Source organism: Lutra lutra, chromosome 13, assembly GCF_902655055.1.
Source record: "Lutra lutra chromosome 13, mLutLut1.2, whole genome shotgun sequence".
In the NCBI taxonomy this organism is placed as follows: domain Eukaryota; kingdom Metazoa; phylum Chordata; class Mammalia; order Carnivora; family Mustelidae; genus Lutra; species Lutra lutra.
The window spans coordinates 59,996,234-60,018,354 of NC_062290.1; the positions used below are offsets into that span (position 1 = coordinate 59,996,234).

The window sequence follows — 22,121 nt, forward strand, 5'->3', positions numbered from 1 at the left end:
GGAATGTATATCTATATAGTTATGTATGTAATATATGCATATAGATATAATTGGAATAATTGGTATATATCCTTTTACATCTTATTCAATATATTTGATGAGATACATCATGTTGCTGTGCATAGTTTTCATTTTCTTTGCTGTATTAAAATACCATTATATCGGGGCACCTGGGTGGCTCAGTGGGTTAAAGCCTCTGCCTTCAGCTCAGGTCATAATCTCAGGGTCCTGGGATAGAGCCCCATATGGGGCTCTCTGCTCAAGCAGGGAGCCTGCTTCCCCCTTTCTCTCTGCCTACCTCTCTGCCTACTTGTGATCTCTGTCAAATAAATAAAATCTTTAAAAAAAAAACATTATAAAACTCAACCATAATTCATCAATAATTGACAAAAATTTGGGTTGTTTCCAGTTTGGAGTGATGAAAGTTTGCTATGAATATTCTCATGCATGGATTTTCGTGCATGCGTTTGTTTTAATATATTCAGACAATGATGCATCCATCACAATTTCATAATATTTTCATTACTCCAAAAAAGAAACCCCACATTCTTTAGCTGTCACTCCCAGCTTCCCAACCCCTCAGCCCTAGTCAACCACTAATCCTATCGTTATAGATTTGCCTTTGACATTTCACGAAAATGAATTGCACAATATGCGGCCTTTTGTCTGGCTTCTTTTAGTTACAATAGTATTCTCAAGATTTATCAGATTTTGATTCAGCAAAAAAACATCATGGATCAAACTGTACATATCGGACAAGACACAGGTTAGAGACCTGTTCCTATTTATTGATTCCCCTTTATTTTTTTTTTAAGATTTTATTTATTTATTTGACAGAGAGAAATCACAAGTAAGCAGAGAGGCAGGCAGAGAGAGAGGAGGAAGCAGGCTCCCTGCTGAGCAGAAAGCCCGATGTGGGGCTCGAACCCAGGACCTGGGATCATGACCTGAGCCGAAGGCAGCGGCTTAACCCACTGAGCCACCCAGGCGCCCCTATTGATTCCCCTTTAAAAAAACACTGCTAATTTCTCACTTACCCAACGATACATATATAGTTAACTTTCACAGTTAACATATGTTATTTTCATGGATATGCTAGGGAGCCTCACTACTCTGAATCAATTTATGAGAGCAGCTGAGGTTTACTTCTGACTGTTGAAGATAAAATAATAGATCCCTCGAACATTTTCTGGGTCCAAAATATTTTAGTCATTGTTTTATGATAAATTCTGGAGTTTTGTGTTCATTTGTTGGAACAGATTCAAATAATTTCCCGAGATGGGACAAATCTGGTTTTTTCTAAGGTACCCATACAGCTGACCTCTATGCAGAGATGTGGGCCCTTCCATTCAGATGAACACAGAGAGACACCCAGGGGAGGAGATGTGAAGACCCACGTGCAGACAGAAGCAGACACTGTGGAGTTACATACCTACAAGCCAAAGAACTCCAAGGAGAGACATAGATTGTCCCTCAGAACCTCCAGAGAAAACCAACCCTGCACTTGATGTTTGACTTCTGGCCTCCAGAACAGTGAGAGAATTTGTTCTAAGCCACCAAATTTGTTAACCTGTTTCAGCAGCCCTAGGAAACGGACACACTAGCTACCTGACTCCTGATTCTGACACTGCCTGGCAGAAACTGCTGCTCCACAGAGGCTTGTGGGGCGCAGCCTTGGGGGCTGTGAACGCCCCTTAGGAAAGACCTCAATCTCTCATTTCGTGGGGAAGAGAAATTGAACTTTTTTTTTTTTTTTTTTTTAAGTAAGCTCTACACCCAATGCGGGGCTTGAACCCACTACCCTGAGATCAAGACTCACATGCTCTACCCACTGAGCCAAGCAGGTATCCCATCACTTTTTCCTTTCTGACCTGTCTCCCAAACTGAAGTCTAGTAGCTTGGATTAGAAAGATCGTTCAAATTTCTTTTTAGAAATTCTGGAATTAAGAGTTAATGCAATCTATTTTCCTCCTTACTAGTATCAAAACAAGGGCAGTCTACGCCTGAATCGCCAGATAGCATTACATTTTTTTCTTGGGAACGCTGGCCTTATTTTGGTACAATGGTCAAGGTTATTTCCCTCTGATTTAGCTTAAGCCCAGTATTAACATTGTCCAAAAGCAGAAGGGGAGAAAAAGAACCACGTAGAACACATGGATACCACATGCCTGCTCCATCAACACAAACATCAGTCTTTGCTAGGGTAAATTTATATAGTCAGAAGCTTCTTATAAACTATTTAAGTACTGAATATAGCAAAAGTTACATTCAACTATACAGAGTCAAATACTGCTAACCACACTATAGTTTATAAAGGTATGCAATGGTAGAATGTTAAGTCTTGAAGGTATCAGGAGTAATGTTTCATTCTTTGGAAACCAGACAACCTGGCATTATCCCAGTCTAGACCTGTCCTGTTCAACGTAGAGGCCACCATCCACCGGTAACTACTTGAGCATTTCAGATGCGGATAGTCCAGACAGAGATGTGCTGTAAATCTGCACAATGGATTTCAAAGACTTGGTATGAGAAAACGTAAAACATCTCATTAATTTTTATACTAATCACATACTGAAATACTTTGGGTAGGTTTGGTAGAATATAGAAAAAATATTTCAACTGTTTCCTTTTACTTTTTAATGTGGTAACTAAAAAAATCTTTAATTACAACTGTGGCTCATTATATTTCTGACAGCAGTCTGTAGTAGTTCAGTAATCTGTAACATACAAGAGACCTGAAACACTTAAGAGCAATGATCACAAACATTCACAAGAATTTTTTTTCTTTGGTACAAATCAGGTTTTGTGATCTATTAAGAAATAATGATAGCCAGTGAGCTTTAACTGACACAACTAATAAATCCAAGGTTCAGTAGGTGACTTAAGAATTTAAGAAGAAAAAGATTTGTCAAAGGGGGGAATAAATGGGCAAAGATGAAGTCCTGGTAGGAGTCTACACTGCACATCTTAAGGGTCTCTGCTGCTCACGGGAAATCTGATACCAGAGGCTTTCTAGGACAGCTCTTTTCCACCTAGTGACTCAGAACCCAGGGCTGCCATTGCTGCCACAGGGCCTGGGCTTCCTTAGAGACCTTTCGAAGGTCTTTGGATTAGTGTAAAAAGTACTGACATATTTTGTTTCCTCAAACCAGGTCTTTGAAACCCAATGTATAAATGTATAATACATCTCAATTTGGACTGTCCACATTTCAAACGCTCACATAGCTGTGCAGGCCTCCACCTTACTGCAGGTAGGGAGGCATGGGCGCCTGCAAGGGTGTACATTGAGGGTAGCAAAGGCCTCTGCCATAAGACAGCACAAGCTTTGGGTTTCTGGAAGCATTCAAAGTCCAAAACAAGCATTCTTTCCAGTATGCTGGGAAAATGAGAGAAACAATCAGGACTTGGTCATTTCATTGGATACTTCTAATAGTTACGGTCTGGAGCGTCAGAGGGCAGCCTCTTCTCTCAGGCCCTGAGAGAGGGAAGAGGAGTGAAATCTATTCTTCAGCCTCCACTTTGTTTCTTTTTTTTTTTTTTTTTTAAAGATTTTATTTATTTATCCGACAGAGAGATCACAAGCAGGCAGAGAGGCAGGCAGAGAGAGAGGAGGAAGCAGACTCCCTGCTGAGCAGAGAGCCCAATGCGGGGCTCGATCCCAGGACTCTGAGATCATGACCTGAGCCAAAGGCAGTGGCTTAAACCACTGAGCCACCCAGGTGCCCCTCCACTTTGTTTCTAACTTTCCTTCTCAAGTAACATGGCTGGCATAGATATATTAAGTACATGTGTTTTATTCCTTTTTGGTCAAAAAAAGGGATTACACACACATGTATGGAAAATAACAGAGGCTCTTCTTCCCCATTATGTTGACAGTAAGTTGGACCTAAGCTGTAGCTAATGGTGACCAATTTGCCCAGTTATCTATTGTTATCTTATTTCCTGCATCTTATGGTTAACACATACAGAAAGAAATCTTGTTACCTACTATGTGGCCCTACTGTCCAATAAGCCTATGCCACATGTGTGGCTATATTCAGCTATGTTGGCTTTTTTTTTTTTTTTTTAAAGATTTTATTTATTTATTTGACAGACAGAGATCACAAGTAGGCAGAGAAGCAGGCACAGAGAGAGGAGGAAGCAGGCTCCCTGCTGAGCAGAGCGCCCGATGTGGGGCTCGATCCCAGGACCCTGGGATCATGACCCGAGCCAAAGGCAGAGGCTTTAACCCACTGACCCACCCAGGCGCCCCTATCTTGGCTTTTTAAAGAATAGAATTCTGTTCTGTATATTATAATGCTAATTGTTTTTGTGTTTCTAGGATGATTAAAAATACAGTAAAAATCTGTATTATAGCCTAAAAATTGAATATAGGTGCAAATAGCTCAACAGGTCCATCTTCCTGCAGGAATTCCCCTACAACCCTCCCTTCAAGCACATACAACCCTACCCCTTCCTTAACACAGTAACATGAAACACAACAAAATGTTTTAGGTGTACATCATACATTTATTACCAACAACCCTCTCAACTCCAAAATTGGGCACAGGGATTAAAAATAAAAATTCATTGCACTACTTAGTAAAGCATTACTAGTAACTTTCATAAAAAATGTACAAACTTTGTTAAAAATTTATCAAGCCTTCAAATGATTTGGTTACAGATATTTATAATACGTACATTTAAAACTATATGTTAACTGATACAATGGAATATGATTTGAGGAAATGACTCAGCAAATGATTCCAAAAAACACCCCTGTAAGCTTTCATCATCTGAAACAAACAGCAAAATGAGGTAACCAAATGTACCACAGGGGGGAAACTAGCTTTCTAATGAAGGCCTAAAGATATCTGTGAAAAATAGTCTCTTTGAGTTGGTAGATCTCATTCAAAATACTATAAGAGGCCCAATTTAAGAATCTTAATAAATCCCATTTCAGAGAGTGTATAAAATCTAAATATGCTTTCACATTTTCCAGATTTTGCTCAAAAAAATTCAGGACAGAAAATCCTAATAAGATCTGGATACCTGGAGGCCTTGACTTGTTTTTTGTTTTGTTCTATGGGGGTGGGGGATTGGGGGGAGGCTGAAAAAATTCGAAGATGATAATTCATGCAAAACAACACAAAATGAAAACCCCACAGCAGAGTTAAGGTGGTAAAGCCAATACTGTTTTAGGAGAAAAGAGGAAGAAGGCAACGAACCAACACCTGCCCGCTATCTGGTGCATCACTCAAGGTGACAACAGCTGGGCACGAAGCAACTATTCTTTCTTTTGTTAGCCATGAAGCTGCTCACTGTGGCTAGTCTGAGCTGGTTCAGAACACATGCATATATGCTCCTAATACACACTAACCACTTAATAAGCAAATCTGTACACATCTCCAAGGGCCCCATGCAAAGAAAGACATTCCCAAAAAGAGATCGGTCACAAAAGTGCAACATTACTTCAGGATTTTACCAAAATAGACCCTGCTGCCTCCTAAATTGCCAACTGCCTCTCAAAAATTTGCTGGAAAAGGGATATTATGACAAGAATTCATCGTCAGAGGGAGGGACAAAAGAGCTACTTTTCCTAGTCATTAGTACAATGTGCCTTGTTAATTAGGTATCTATATAAATTAGAAAAAGTGCTTTACTTGCATGCTTCAATAAAATGAATACTGAGTGTAGTAGTGTTACGTTAGATCTGTACAGATATAAATTTTTTGCAGCTATATAAAAGAGTCTATGTATAAGATGGGCTTTTGCCATTTTAAACATGATTTTTTATACTTAAAAAAAAATAAAGATCAAACTATACGTGATTTGTAATGTAGCTGATTATTTCGCCAATAATTTTGGTCTTTAACACACTTTTTATTCATCAGGAACAGGTGGGGAATATCCTAATGATTGAAAAGTAACATGTGCACTTTAGCACTGTTGAGATGTATTTCTGATGCACTGACAAATACTGGGGCAAACAGAAAGTATGCAAAATCCTATTTGTCTGACTAGATAGAGGCAACAGTGTCTTGAAAAGGGCAAAATTGTGCTTCTGTGAGAACTGACTTTACTGAACTCTAAGCTGGGATGAGCTTATAGAGACTTCAGGGAAGGCAAGTAGCATGGCAGTAACAAGTAGTTAACACTGTCTGAGTAGAAAACGGACACAGAGCCAACTGAAAGCTGAGTGAGGCTGGCAGCAAGTCATCACAGTTCTGACTGGGATTAGGCAGCTTGCACTACTGCAAACAAAGCAATGACCTCAACTGCAGGAAGAGGCAGACAAGGCTGAAGACAATGAAAGGAGGGAGGAACCAAAACACTGCTGGAAAAATGACTTTAAAACAATCTAGATGATGTTCAATGGACCTATAAAAAAAAAACCCCACACAGCTATGTATTATTTCAGATCAACTAAATGAAGGTCAATTCCTGTTTTACAGCATTATTTTTTATACAAAAATCAAATCTTCATTTATACTGCAAGTATTCTGGACCTGTTATATTAAATTTTTCTCATTCAAACAAAATTTTTAAAAAGCAATGAAACATCAAAGCACATCAGGTCTAAGAATTCGAGCTGTCACAGCACTTGATCCATCCTGGAAATGAAGGTTTCCATGAGAAGCACATTTACTGAGGGAAGAACCAGACAACTTTCAGAATTGGAGGTTGGCAGGTGAATCAGTACAAACAGAAACAGAATTTCTTAAAAGAATGTAGTTGCCTATGAGCGCTTAACAAAGAACATATCAAAAGTCAAGCTGAATTAGCTAACAGATTTTGTTCTGGTGGAAGGAAAGGAGGTGAGATAATGGGACCAGCGATATTCTTAGAAATATATTACTCAAAAATCTTCAGAATAGACTACAAACCTAAACATTTAAAAAAAAAAAAATCACAGGTACTTCCTGTAAGAAACTTACTGGAAATGTAAAGGAAAAAACAAGAAAGTATCAACATTCAAATCACTGATTGAAATGCTAATATTGCTAACTGATGATGTATGATATTGCACCTTCTTTTTGGAAACAGTAAGTTGGAGATTAAAAAAAAATTTTTTTTTTTTTCACAACAGAATCAAAAAATCAGGTTCATGGAGTGAGAAATCTGTTACACTTTTTTTCTTAAGTGACCCACTTGGGACCACCAACAAAGAGAAGGTGACAGCTGCCTGAAGCAAAGGAAGAAGGCTTTTCTCATTCCATTCACTGGGAGGGAAGGGATGGAGTATTCAATGCTTATCATTGATGCACCCTTAGCAATCAGTGTGCAACAGCAAACACAAGGGAAAAAACCAGTGTACAGTACTAGTGCTGTTTAAATAACACACCAGATTATACATTGCAGCATAATTAAAACTACACACACATTCTTGGTACATGCTGGTATATAGGATCTCATACACACGTTAGCTACCATGCCCTCACACAAGAAGTTGCGCACACTCTCTCTCACACACAGATACATTTATCATCAACAGTCATACGCTGCATTCATTTCCACTCACAGTTTCTGAAGGCTCTATATAAGGTAGATTGCTATATCATCTGGAGCTACCACTTTTTATAAAAGCACATGCTAAAAGATCACGTCCACTGTAATCTTGCAGCAACACTCGGAATGATCACACAAAAACCAGGGAATGTTAGTGCACACACAAAATTAAGCTAAAGAAAAAGTCTTTGGAGTTCCAATCACACGGTTAGTATAACAATCCCATAATTGTGAAGACTAATTGTAAGCTTTTATAGTTGATTAAGTCACACAGTGCAAAGAAAGGTCCATTGACCCTTTTGGTAAAGGGAGGGCTGGAAGCCACACAGATTAAGTTCAATGGATAGTCCGTATATACATGTGATGAGGAACACCCAAACTAAAATTGTGCTCTTAGGTTGGTCATTCTGAATCCCGATGCACTTCTGAAGCATCAGCTCGGCAGATTGGACAAGTACGATTTGCCTAAAACACAAAAGAGAAAATATGTCTGAACTGTGATTTTACAATGTAACATGTTAAACACAATGAGCTATTTTTATTTCCCATAGTTTTTACATTATTTATTCCTTTAAAAAGATACAAAGCAATCATTTCATCTCTTTAAAAAAAAATACACTACAGGGGCACCTGAGTGGCTCAATGGGTTAAAGCCTCTGCCTTCGGCTCAGGTCATGATCTCAGGGTCCTGGGATCGAGCCCCACATCGGGCTCTCTGCTCAGCAGGGAGCCTGCCTCCCCCTCTCTCTCTGCCTGCCTCTCTGCCTACTTGTGATCTCTGCCAAATAAATAAATAAAATCTTAAAAAAAAATACACTACAGGGGTGCCTGGGTGGCTCAGCCGTTAAGCGTCTGCCTTCAGCTCAGGTCATGATCCCAGAGTCCTGGGATCGAGCCCCACATCAGGCTCCCTGCTCAGCAGGAAGCCTGCTTCTCCTTCTTCCACTCCCCCTGCTTGTGTTCCCTCTCTCGCTGTGTCTCTGTCAAATAAATAAATAAAATCTTAAAAAAAAAAAAAAAACTACAAACTCAAAGACTTAGTAGTCGATGAATTATTGTTTTTAATTATGTCTGTTTCAACATATAGACAAGATTACCTATCACCAGTTCAGACAGACTTAGTAACTAGCTTAAAATGCCCTCTCAACACATGGCACCACTGTTCTTTGAGTTGCCAAAGCCACAAAACTAAGTATCACCTGTTCTCTTTCTAAAACACTTTATTCATCCAATACTCCCGTCTGTACATTATAATAGCTCTCGAATCAGTTCTCTACTTTTCATCCAATTGCCAGTATTCCTTCTCTGTCTAGCTCAGAACATCACCATTCCTTCTCAAAGTCTCTCAGAAATATCTCTCCTTTTCCATTCTCCAAATGGTGGTCAGTCATCTTCCTAAAATACAATCTCAGTCATAGGCTTCCACATCATTTCCAGGATCAAGTCCACACTCCTTCACACACATTGTGACTTCACAATAAGCCGGTCACTGGTCCTATCTTTGAATTATCTCTACTCTTGCCACTCTTGAAATCAGCCATATACGATCTGCTACTTTCCTATCAATCTCCGTTCTACACTGCAGGGCCATGCACATATAATACTTTTTTAAAAAGTTAAGACTCTTTGCCTTCTGGATTCGGCTTGAGCTAAACTGGGCACCCTTACTCTGTGCTCATACAGAAGACTAATTCTGTTTTAACTCATCTGTCTTCCTCACCAAACTGTGACCTTATCTAAATCACTGGTCTTATCTCCTAATCACAATACTCTTAAAAAAATAATAAAGTTGACCCTTTTAAAATTATTTTACTGCATCATATTTTTATTCTACCAGTACAAAATGCGGAATTTGTGTCCTTTGTGTCTGTAGGTTTTTCATACCTACAGAACAGAAAAATGATCAGGATTAAATATAAGCACTAGTGGGGGCGCCTGGGTGACTCAGTGGGTTGAGCCTCTGCCTTCGGCCCAGGTCATGATCTCAGGGTCCTGGGATCGAGCCCCCCATCGGGCTCTCTGCATAGCAGGGAGCCTGCTTTCCCCCACCCCTGCCTGCCTCTCTGCCTACTTGTGATCTCTGTCAAATAAATAAATAAAATCTTTAAAAAATAGATAAATAAAATAAAATAAAAGCACTAGTGGTTCATTTCCCATGTAAATTTCTAACAAAGGAAGTCCCTTCTAAACTCTTAGAGGAAACTGGCCCAACAAGTTCAGAATTCATCCGTATATATACCACTAGAAAGGATATACTGATGACTAAAGACAACCTATTTTTAAGGTTTGCACAATTACTCCCACATTGATGACTCTAGTTAATTTTTACTGGCCTTTTCTATTTGCAGAATCACTGAAAATTTTGTCTCCTTATCCATCCTCCACCAGAACAAGGGACTTACTTTACATAAAATGTGGTCAACAAAAAAGAAAACTCAATGTTATTCTCTTCACAGATGCCATCACTTTACCTTAAGCCATTTGTCGACACACTTGGCATGGAACTCGTGGTTACAGGGTAAAACTCTAAGTAGCTGCCTTGACTCAAAATCACACATGCATACTACACACCTAAAAAAAGCAAAAAAGATCACTTAACCATAAATCCAAGTGGTTTTCTATTTTGTTATGACTAATGAAACCTAGAAAAACCATTTATCATCTCACTTTTCAAACTGTCATTTAAATTTCAAGACAAAATAATTTATCAATATCCTGAAAAAATCATGATATCAAGACATTTAGAATGTTTCACTTTATGGAGAGATCATCAAGAAAACTGGCTAAACATCCAAGCTTGTCTTAATACCGAAGACACTAATAATATCCAACAAATGGTATTGAAACAATCAGACATCCATATACAAAAGAATGAAGTTGGACCCCTACCTCACATGATATACAAAAATTAACTGAAAAGTAAACAAAGGCCTAAATTAAGAGCTGAAAATTATTAAACTGCTAGAAGAAAACATAGGGGTAAATCTTCATGACCTTGGAATAAGCAGTGGTTTAGCAGAAACAACACCAAAGCATAAGAAACAAAAAAAGTAGATAAATCGAACATTTAAAAAAATTGTGCTTCAAAAGATAACCATCAAGAAAGTGCAAAGATGGGGCGCCTGGGTGGCTCAGTGGGTTGGGCCGCTGCCTTCGGCCCAGGTCATGATCTCAGGGTCCTGGGATCGAGTCCCGCATCGGGCTTTCTGCTCAGCAGGGAGCCTGCTTCCCTTCCTCTCTCTCTCTGCCTGCCTCTTTGCCTACTTGTGATCTCTGTCAAATAAATAAATAAAATCTTTAAAAAAAAAAAAAAAAGAAAGAAAGAAAGTGCAAAGACAACTTACAAAATGGGAGGTATTTTTGAAAATCATATTTTATAAGGGAACAACTTGTATGTATAACATATAAATAACCTCTACAACTCAATAATAAAAATACAACAATTTAAAAATGGACAAAGGATGTTAACAGACATTTCTCCAAAGAAAATACACAGGTGGCCAATAAGCATACTAAAATAGTCCAACATCGTTAGCCATACAGGAAATGGAGATAAACTTAATAAGATAAACCATCTCACTCCCACTAGGACAGCCAGAATCAAAACAGAATAGTAACAAGCACTGGAGAGGATATGGAGAAACTTTACATATTGCCGGTGGGAATGTAAAATTGTGTATCCACTTTGGAAAAAATTATAAGTTCTCAAAAGGTTAAACAAAGACATCTGTCTCGCTCAGTCAGAAGAGCACGTGACTCTTGATCTCAGGGTTGTAAGTTTGAGTCCCATGTTCGGTGTAGAGACTATTTAAATAAATGAATAAATAAAAACCTTTTTAAAAAGGTTAAACAAAGCTACCATACGATCTATTAGAAACCCAAGAGGAATGAAAACATATCCACAGAAAAATTCTGTACACAAATGTTCACAGCAGTATTATTAATACTAGTCAAAACATGAAAACAACCCAAAAGTCCCATCAACTGAGGAAGAGGATAAGCAATATGTGGTGTTATCCTTACGACAGAATATTATTTGGCCATAAAAAGGCATGAAGTACTGATACAAGCAAAATAATGGACCTTGAACACATTATGCTAAGTTAAAGAAGCCATACATAAAAGAGCATGTATTGTATGATCTCATTAATGTGAAATGTCCAGGACAGGCAGAGCTGCAGAGATAAAAAAGTAAATTAGTGGGAAGCTATGCTGGAATAGATAGGATTGGGGAAAAATGGAAAGTGGCTGCTAGTAGGTAAGGGGTTTCTTTTTGGCGTGAAGAAATGGTGTACATTTGAATTTGAAGACTGCAAATTTGAAGGTCACAAAACTCTATGAATATATTAAAAACCACAGATTGCATATTTTGCATGTGAATTGTATCTCCATAAAGTTGTCCTTAAAGATACTATAATAAGGAGAATATTTATGTAAAAACCTCAACCTTTACATGTACAAGCTCTTTAATCTCATATAAAATATTTTGAAGTTAGAAATAGAAACCATAAAATTTCTAGGCAACCTAAAAATCTAGAACAGGACTGTCGAACAGAACTGTTAGAGACAGAAATGTTCTACATCTTCTAACAACAGACTCATTAGTGAGTGCAATAAAGAAACTTAACTTTTTATTTAATTTAAACAGCCTCACATGACTACTGGCTACCTTACAGAACAGGACAGGCCTGGAGTATGCAATAGAGACTATTTATCTTTATCAAGTTATCTTTGACTCTCAAGCTTTTATTTTATAAAGGTAGAAAAGGAAATTTCCGAGTGATGTTAGAAATATGTACTTACAAAGTCTGTTCTGACTGGTGATTGTTAGGATTGAACCGGTAAGAAGGAAGCTGTTCAATATCTGCTTTAGTCAGTCCTCGAGGCTTAGCCTCTCCCAGTCGCTCTGCCAGGTTTAGTAGGGCCTAGAAAGAGAAATAGGAGCCAATTTTCATCTCTCTTTGAGCCACCCAGGCATCCCAAAATATTTTTCTTATGTTGGGATGGTATCACTGTTTTTTCCACTGATGGGTACATGATCTATTCAACAAGGAGCTGTCCCCTTCAGCAACATGACTTATGACTTAATTTTAGTATACAATACCTAAAGGATAACCAACTCCTTTGCACGAAACTGACATCATCAGTGTAGAAACAAAACCAGGAAATTATTACACAGCCCCTTTCTCTCTCTAGAAATCTGGAACTGGAGTCCAAAGGACAGTGCAGTGTGATTATATAAGATAGAAGGAAAATGACATAAGAGCATTTTGAAAACTACAGAAGAATATAGTATTTGGCCTGATCTCTTCCACGTGTGTTTAAAAACAAAAACAAAAACAAAAACAAAAACAAAAAAACAACAACAACAACAACACACCAAAGGTGCTTTAAGATTGTATGTGTATGTTTGTCTCTTCCCTGTCCCTAGGTTCTATTCACATTGTAAAGAGACCAAGTAAAGCTGGGGTGAGAAAGGTTTAACTAGTATTAAAAAAAAAAAAAAAAAAAAAAAGTCACATTGTCACTTACAATCAACAATACAAAGTTGCCTTCCAACCCCTAAACTGTACCTCCCATTCGTAACCTCAAGTAATATTATTTTATATATTACATATAAAATTATGTAAGTATGTAAAATATAAGCTATTTGACCTGCTATCTTCTTTTATTCTGCCTTCTTCATGAACTACTGCAATCTTTTTTGCAGAGCATCTTCTTTTGCAAGCCCCCTGTGCACACCCAACACTACCACAAACCATCTGGCGATCAAGTCCTGCTGATTCTAGTGTTAAGTCTCTCAAATTAAACCACATTTAAAAACTTTAAGAATAAAGAAAAAAGTCTCTCAAGATCTACTCTTTTATATTTGCAGTTCCCATAGTTCAGAATTGCATGGTTCCGTAATTTGCCCAACCTATTTAGTAAGTTTTCCTCCCACTAATGTCTAACCATTCCCATCTATTCCTTTATGCTACTAGCAGTTTTGACTCTTAAAGATAGAATCTGATGCCATCAGAACCAAAACATTTAGCAGCTCCTTCCTCCCAACAGTGAAAATTATGTCTCTAGCAGGGCACACATACTAAACAGCCAGCTGAGATTTTCAATCAAATCTCTATTTTCTCCTTTTCACTTAAGCCACCAACTGTATGTCATGCCTCAAGAATATCCAGCACTTCCCTACCTCAATCTCATACAATGAAGCTGCTTTTTTCCATCCTTTAGGAACCAGCTCAAACACTTGTGCTTCCAAAAAAATCTTTTCACACCAAATCACAATTCACTGTTTCCCACTTACATTTTCTCAAAGGCATTTTATGTAACTCTAATATAGCACCAAGCCTATCTTATTATCATAGGTGTGTGGTACGTGTAGAAATATCCCAAGGATGCCGACCACTTTTTTGATATATTCATGTTGTGAAACATACAAAGGACTTATCAAATGCATGTTTAATTAGGTGAATGAGTAGAATACTTCTTATGCATATAACTACCCAAACAAACTCAGTTTACCTACTAACCTCGTAATTTTCTACTTCTCCATCTTCCACGTCCAATTCAAAGCTGAAAGTTGGGCCCACTGCAGGTGGCACTGGAAGCATTGATCTGCAGTGAAAACAACCAACACTAATATTGATACACTGGTACACTACTTAAATGAATAGGATGGGAAGAACAAGGTTAATGCTAAAAGAATAAAGAATGGTCAGTGTTAATCAGTGGCAGCCCTTTAAAGAAAAGGACTTTACTAGCAATAAAACTGACATTAAAAAAATACAACTCACAATAGCATAAAAAACATGAAATATTAGGGATTATAATTTAATAAAACATGTGTAAGACCTATATAATTAAAAACTAAAAATACTACAACCAGGAAGATTTTTTTAAATTAACAAATAGAGAAATATACTGTTAAGCAGACTAGAAGATACCAATTCTCTTCCAAAATTGATCTATAAATTTAATGCAACCCCTACCAAAATCCCAGCAAACTATATTTTAGTAGAAACCGATTTGCTGATTTTAAACTTTACATGGATCACTTAAGACTTCAAATAATTTTAAGAGCCAAGTTCTGATACTATCTGATTTTTAAGACTTCTAATACAGCTACAATTATCAAAAAAGTGTGGTATAGGAGCATTGCCCTCTGTATAAAAACATTTCCTAGTCTTCTTAGAAGGTAATTATAGACTTGAGACTGAATTCTGGCCAGCGGAAACTAGGCAGGAAGGCAGAGAGATCCATTTTCATTTTTGCTAGTTGGAGTGTAGATATAATGGCTAGAACCTGAGGAGCCATCTTCAATCATGTAGAGAAAGCCATAAAATTTTGAACATGGTAGAACCATTCCTTAATTATTGGGCTAACAATCCCTGAACCGCCCACTTCTGAACTTCACTCAGTGAGAGACAAATTAAAAACTATCATGAGTAACACTTGGGCATCTGTTACAAACTTAATCCTAACAGTATTTCTAAGGCACAGAAATAACTTCTCTGACCTCTTTCCTTGGGAAAGCAGCAACATCAAAACATATGCGGGGCCCCTAGGTGGCTCAGTTGGTGAAGCATCAGAGTCCTGGGATCAAGCCCCACAATGAGCTCCCTACTTCTCCCTATTCCTCTGCCCCTTCCTGCTACATGCACATGCACACGCGGGCACGCACGCTCTCTCTCAAATAAATAATAAAATCTTAATTTTAAAAAGCTGAAAATTCAAAGGTGGCTAGTGATGACAGCTGTAAGAGAGGCAAAATTGTAAACTTTTCTACTTTTTGATTTATTTTTTAAATCTTCTGACCTATTTTCTGGCTCACAAATTTCTTCCTCTCCCACTTCTCCCTTGTTCTTGGCTCTTCTCTTTATTCTACCCTTACACAGTCTCCCAGTCCAATCCCTTAACATTAAATAAAAACAAATCTCTAACACACCCTAAATCGTATTATCACACAGAAGATATTCATAAAAGGAGGAGAATGTCAAGGCTATCAAAATTCAGAATTCACTAAAATGAGAAAAAACAGAACTTACAACACATATGGTAGTAAGCTGGGATGATAGGGGGGAGGTGGTATTGGCTGCTGGGATCGATATCTACTGCGTCCTGTGAGCCTCCGAGGCATAAATGGAGGATAAGGCTGTAGGGGGAAAAGAGTTAAAACAATTTAAGATCACTCTACCTTTTTAACTATTTATTTTGCCTAATAGTCTCTTTTCTTAAAAAACCTACAAAATTTCTTACTATTTAAGTAAGTAACATTTGGTATTTATTAAATGTTAGCATAAATACAACTAGTTTAAAACATATACTTAAGGGGCGCCTGGGTGGCTCAGTGGGTTAAAGTCTCTGCCTTCAGCTCAGGTCATGATCTCAAGGTCCTGGGATTAAGCCCCGCATGGGGGGGGGGGGTGGTGTCTCTGCTCAGCAGGGAGCCTGCTTCTCCCCCTCTTTCTCTCTGCCTACTTGTGATCTCTGTGTCAAATAAATAAATAAAATCTTTAAAAAAAAACAAAAAACAAAAAACCATACACTTAAGTATATTCCTTAGTGACTGGGGCACCTGGGTGGCTCAGTCAGTTGGGCATCTGACTTGATCTTGGCTCAGGTCATGATTTCAGGGTGATGGGATCGAGTCCTGCACCAGGCTCTGAGCTTAGCATGGAGTCTGCTTGCCCCTCTCCCTATGCTCCCTCTCCCTCACCACCCGCTTTCTCTTCTTCTTTAGATATAAATAAAATCTTAAAAAAAAAAAACACTTAGGTGTAGTTTTATTTTTTTTTATTTTTTATTTTTTTAAAGATTTTATTTTATTTGTTTGTCAGAGAGAGAGAGAGAGAGCGAGCACAGGCAGACAGAGTGGCAGGCAGACGCAGAGGGAGAAGCAGGCTCCCCACAGAACGAGGAGCCCGATGTGGGACTCGACCCCAGGACGCTGGGATCATAACCTGGGCCGAAGGCAGCGGCTTAACCCACTGAGCCACCCAGGCGTCCCTTAGGTGTAGTTTTAAATAAAATTTTCCAACTAAACGCTTTCAAGAATACATTTAAAGTTCTAAACAGGCAGAGTTATATAGAAACAGAACTCAAAACAAGTTATCAGAGCAAGTAATAGATTAATAACATGACTGAAAACTTACTACTCCAAAGGACACCTCCTGATGCAAAGGATCATGGGTTAGGAACTGCAAAGGAGCTGATGGAGGTAATGTTGGGGGATGGGCCGATGGAGGATAAGTAAAACCTCCTACTGGAAGATGTTCACCTAAGAGTTCCACTTCATTTTCTATCCTTTGCAGAGGCTGAGGGAGGAAAAGAGCAAACTAATATATTAATATACTACCAGTGTTTAGACATTTTATGTTTCATAATAATAAAAATTAACCTCCCCCAAACACCTTTAAGGTCATTTATTTCTTGATGTTTATACCAATCTAAATTTATACATGTGGACATACAGACTACAGTAAAATCTCTGAAACATGTTGTTAAAACATTTCCAATAAACATTTTACTATTTGAAATGTCTCATAAAAAGGAGATGGAAAGTAATTATATGGAAGTTAAAATTCCTTTTTAGTCATAATACACTGACCTCACAAAATCTTCAGACACTTCAGACATCTTTAACATATGAAACTGAGCATGTGTATATTTACAAATCAGAACCAGGGCTAAATGGGTGGGATCAGATAGAGCAGACATGATGCTATATTAGAAGACTTATGGGCTTCAGTATTAGACTCTTGCTGTTGTCACTAATGAGCCATGCGACTTTTATATAAATAACTTCATATGAACCTCATATTATCTAGAGGACTAAAAGGTTCACTGCCTACTTCAAAAGCATACTATGAACACTGAGACAATGTAGGAAAGCAAAGCACATAGTACGTTTCTTCCTGACAATAGCTTTACTGAGATATAATGCACATACTATAAAAAAATCACCCTGCTAAGGGGTACAATTCAATAGATTTAAGTAGATTCACTGGAGTTGTATGACCTTCATCACTATCTAATTCCATAGCACTTTCATCCCTCCACCCCCCAACCTGTGCTCATTAGGAATCCACTACCCCATTTTCCCAGTCCTCCCCAAGCCTTGGACAATTGCCAATCTACCTTCCATTTCTACAGATTTGCCTATCCTGGAACATTTCATATGTTTGTGTCATTTGTGTCTGGCTTCTTTCACTTAGCATAATGTTTTCAAGGCTCATCCATTTTGTAGTTTATGTATCAGTACTTCACTCCTTTTTATAGTTGAAAAAGATTCACTGCATCAGTTGATGGACATTTGAACTCTTTCCACCTTTTGATGTTAGGAGTAATGCTACTATGAACACTTATGTACATATTTTTGTGTATCTGATTCCTTTAGGAACACGAATTCTTCACTGTTAGTCTAACTTCCTCCTGCAGTTAGACAATTATCAACACATTATTCACTATTCAAACAAAATTCCACTTTAGTTTGGGAGCTTATTAAATATGCTTGAGAGAAATCCCAACCGCTGACACTATGACAACACAAGTGAATCTGAGCTGCTGTGATCTGGCTATGTGACTGGACCTTTTAAAGGAAACCAAACTCAAACCTAAGTGATGACACAATTTTGTTTTAACCTTCAATTCGCAGGTACTGGAAGCTAAGAACATCCTGCCATCAATCCTGCCATGATTCTAATAAAGACTTTCTTGTAGAAGTAGTTATACCTTTCTGGATAAGCCAAACTTTTGTCCTAATTGGCTTCTATAGCTGTCAGAGGAGCATCCAGGTTAAGTTCTCCTCTACCTGAGACCCTCTACCTATTACGGTGCATAAATCCTGGGTAAAGGATGGTTAAGGGTTCCTCTAGGATACATGGTCAAGTTCCTTTCACAGGACTTAAAATCTTTTCCCCTAATCATTCCATATGTTCTCTTTCCCATTCACCCTGAATGCCTGATAGTTCAGATGGTTAACTTGGCCTGTCCAAAAAACATCTGGGCCTCCTTCCTGTGCCCTCCCTTCCACTGCTGCAGTGTTTAGACCTCCTCCAACACCTCAAAAGAATATGCCTCTCAGCTAAATTCCAGTCCCAAGACAAAATTAACTGTATTTTAACAGATGACCTCATCTTTTCATCAGAATATAGAAGAAAAATGGGACTTCAAAAAAACCCAGAAAACAAAGAAATTTACTTTACTTGCCTAAATGAAAGTAATTATAGCAAGTACAAATAAACTATTTTATAATACTTTCATTTTCCACCATTTCAGAAATACATAAAAGGAAAAAACAGAACTGTAATTTTTCTTCAGATTTACTTCCAGAAGGATTGCAAACATGAAGGAACAATTTTAAATTATACAAGAGACATATAAAAGAACTAGAAAAATTTAAGCAACCAAGATAATTTTAGGTAAACATGTTTATATTAATTTATATATCTGTGAATTCCCTAATTCTTTTAAGAATCAGAAGAATGCCTAAATTATAGTTTTTAAGTGGCAACAAATAACATCTATCAAATTAATCTGCCTCTTAGGTCTATACAGTCTCTGAAAATTAAAGACATAAGAGTAGATACCTACCGATCGTGACTGCTGTGTTTGGAAAGGGACAAACTGGCCAGGTGGTGGCAAATGAGGAGGATGATGGGGAGAAAGGTGGGGAGGATGTAAAAGAAATGGGTCACTAGAAATAAGGGGTGGGAACGCGGCATATGGTACTGGTAAGTGCTGAACTGAACATGCTTGAAGCATCTGTAAAAGAAACCATTATTTGTTGTTTATTAATATAAAACTAGTAATAATATATTCTTAAAAACCTATACATTGAGATTGAAATGTCATTGCCATATCCCGCTCAAAATCATACCAAAATGTCTTAATGACCTACACTGACAATGAAACTATAGCATATTTTTGCATTTATCAGTAAAATACTAGTAATTATTCTGTATTTTATATAGTTCTGGCACATAAGTCAAAACACCTAACTTCCTCTCTAGCTTTTTGATACCTATGAAATGAAGTGAAAAGTGCTGCACAGAAGAGGAAGCTCCTTTCTACTTGACTGAATAACCAGGTATTACTGCTTTCCTGTCCAAGAACCTATCCTTTTCAATGTTACAGAAATTTTCTTATTTATGGAATTTTGATATTTACTAAGAGCCCAACCCATAGCTAAGTCCCTTATGTTATGTCTCTCAATATTTTAGTCTGCTAATTTAGCACACTGATCCCATAATCCATTATTGAGAAATCAAGGTTGGGATAAATTAATAAATTAAAACTAGAGTTGGTATTTCTGTGTTCCTTTTAATCTCACATTCAAATAAAGATATTAGGATTATATTTAGTTTTAGGAAAGTGCTTTACTTTGAAAACCTTAGTCAGACAAGTCATTTAAATTCTCTGGATTTCAGTGACCTCATTTGTGAAATAAGGAGGTTAGACTGGGGGTTAGTGGATTAAAGGATAAAACATGAGCTTAAGAGGCAGAAGGAAGTGGGGTGTGAATCACTGCTCTCTCATACTAATTGTCTCTGTGACATTAAGTCATTTTCAATTTCATCATCTAGAAAATGGGGATACCATTGTTACCACAGGCTTCCTACAGTGAGAAGTAAGACCAAGCACTCAAAGTGCTTGTAAAATCTAGTAAGTGCTGAGGCTATTACTGTTGATCACTAAAGTCTCTGAGACTAACTTCCTAAGTAGTTCAATATCCTATGTTAGTACCCTAAATCCAACCTTTATCAAGGTTTAATTATAAACAGTGCTGATACATGCTTTCTCTTCAGGATATTCAAATATGTATAATTTAATTTGAAAATACACCAAGTTTTAAAGCTAACTACTAAATTGTTATTTTAAGTATGCTTTGAGACTCCTGTTGCAATAAAATTGCATTTTTTACTTGAAAATGAAAAGCTTTTTCCAGAGAGCAGTCTCTTTAATTCTGTTTGCTTACAGAACACACTGAGCCATTCTAAGGGGATTGCAGACTTACTGGAGGAGGCACACTACAGACAGGGAGGTGCTGTCCACTGAAAACCACAGAGCATCCTGGGACCTGTTGTGTACTGCAAGCAGGGATGTGCTGGCCTGTGCAGAGTGGGATTCCATGTGGTGCCACTGTTGTTACTGTGTAAGAAACAGGGACAGTGCCCTGATGGAGCTAGTAGGAAAGAAAAATGCAACCTTAGAACTTCAGGTGTTTGAATAAGAAATCAACTATTAAAAATTAAAATCTAGGCCTTTATGGATTCCTCTCTTAGCTACACAGAGTTTCACAATGGACTTCTCCAAAGGCTTCAACCAGAATATTCTTTATCATTGTACAGGACAGCTGACTGTTTCAAGAATAATATATAAAACCCGCAGAACTAAGACACAACTTGACCCTCAAAAAGACTTGAAAAGTCCAGGAGAATAATGAACTGCTGTATTAACTCTTCTCGTCTGCTTTATAGAGAAAACTTTTCTGAGGAAACTTTGAAACATGAAAGCTGTATCTTCTAATACCTAGCCACATCCAACAGGAAATTTTTTTAAAAATTTAAATCCAACTAGTACAACAACGTGAAGGAGAATTTAAAAAGTTAAATAATTTCCTTCTCTCTTGGCCAGTCTGATTCCTATCCTACCTGAGGCAAACAATGTTAATAATATATAACCCTTCAACATCTTTTTTCCATGGGCATATGAATATATACAGATTATCCACAAATTGTCATGTTAATTTTTTTCCCTTAACATAAATGAGATATAGCTTGCAAATTACTTTCTTCAATTAATACTGTAGATATTGAAGGGAGTTAAAGTCAATTCATTCTTTTTGATACTAGCCAGACATTTCAAGTACATCCACTTAACACAGTCTTCTATCACTAATACACTAATGGGATATTCAAGTTGTTTTCACTCTTTCACCACGGCAAACACAACTGTAAAAAAAGATCACTGAATACATATCCATACATACTAGTAGTTTCATTTATTTCAGAGATATTCTGGGTAAAAGGGTGAATATTACAGTATCGTAAATGGCTGGGTAAGCCACAATCCTAACAGTAACAATAGGAACCATTTCCCAGCATCTCCACTCAAAGTAGATGTACTTGTGTCACAATTGTGCTTACCCACCTGAAGAATGGGGGGAAAAAAAAACACAACAAAAAATAGTATTAACATGCTTGTTTTAAATTTGCATTTCTCTGATTAGAGAAGGTGAGTATAACAGGTTTATTTTTTTATTTTTAAAGATTTTATTTATTTATTTGACAGAGAGATCACAAGTAGGCAGAAACTGCAGGCAGAAAGAGGTGGGGGAAGCAGGCTCCCTGCTGAGCAGAGAGCCGATGCCGGTCTTGGGATTGAGCTCAATCCCAAAACCGTGAGATCATGACCTGAGCTGAAGGCAGAGGCTTAACCCACTGAGCCACCCAGGTGCCCCTTATGACAGGTTTATTAACCATTCAGAGTTCCTTTTCTGTAAACTATCCTTTGTTCCCTGACCATTTTCTATCAGGTTTTCTGTCACATTCATTTAGAGCTTAATTAGAGATAAAAATCTATTGCTTGTCATTCTAACAAAACTATTTTCCCAGTCTTGTATCTTTTCATTAACC

At 37.6% G+C, this 22,121-nt stretch overlaps 1 protein-coding gene across 15 annotated transcripts in view; it reads right to left on the minus strand.

The window, feature by feature from the left end:
* Window positions 1-4,487: 4,487 nt before the first annotated feature.
* RNF38 (ring finger protein 38) overlaps window positions 4,488-22,121 on the minus strand; it is a 133,004-nt gene continuing 115,370 nt past the window's right edge. For all 15 annotated transcript variants that reach the window (XM_047699566.1, XM_047699568.1, XM_047699567.1 and 12 more), the window contains 8 exons: window positions 20,501-20,668; window positions 19,078-19,248; window positions 16,638-16,799; window positions 15,531-15,637; window positions 14,016-14,100; window positions 12,292-12,413; window positions 9,960-10,059; window positions 4,488-7,953 (listed from right to left, as the gene is read on the minus strand). In XM_047699566.1, the coding sequence (XP_047555522.1) occupies window positions 7,891-7,953; window positions 9,960-10,059; window positions 12,292-12,413; window positions 14,016-14,100; window positions 15,531-15,637; window positions 16,638-16,799; window positions 19,078-19,248; window positions 20,501-20,668 (978 nt within the window). In that variant the 3' untranslated portion in view covers window positions 4,488-7,890. The remainder of the gene's footprint in view (window positions 7,954-9,959; window positions 10,060-12,291; window positions 12,414-14,015; window positions 14,101-15,530; window positions 15,638-16,637; window positions 16,800-19,077; window positions 19,249-20,500; window positions 20,669-22,121) is intronic.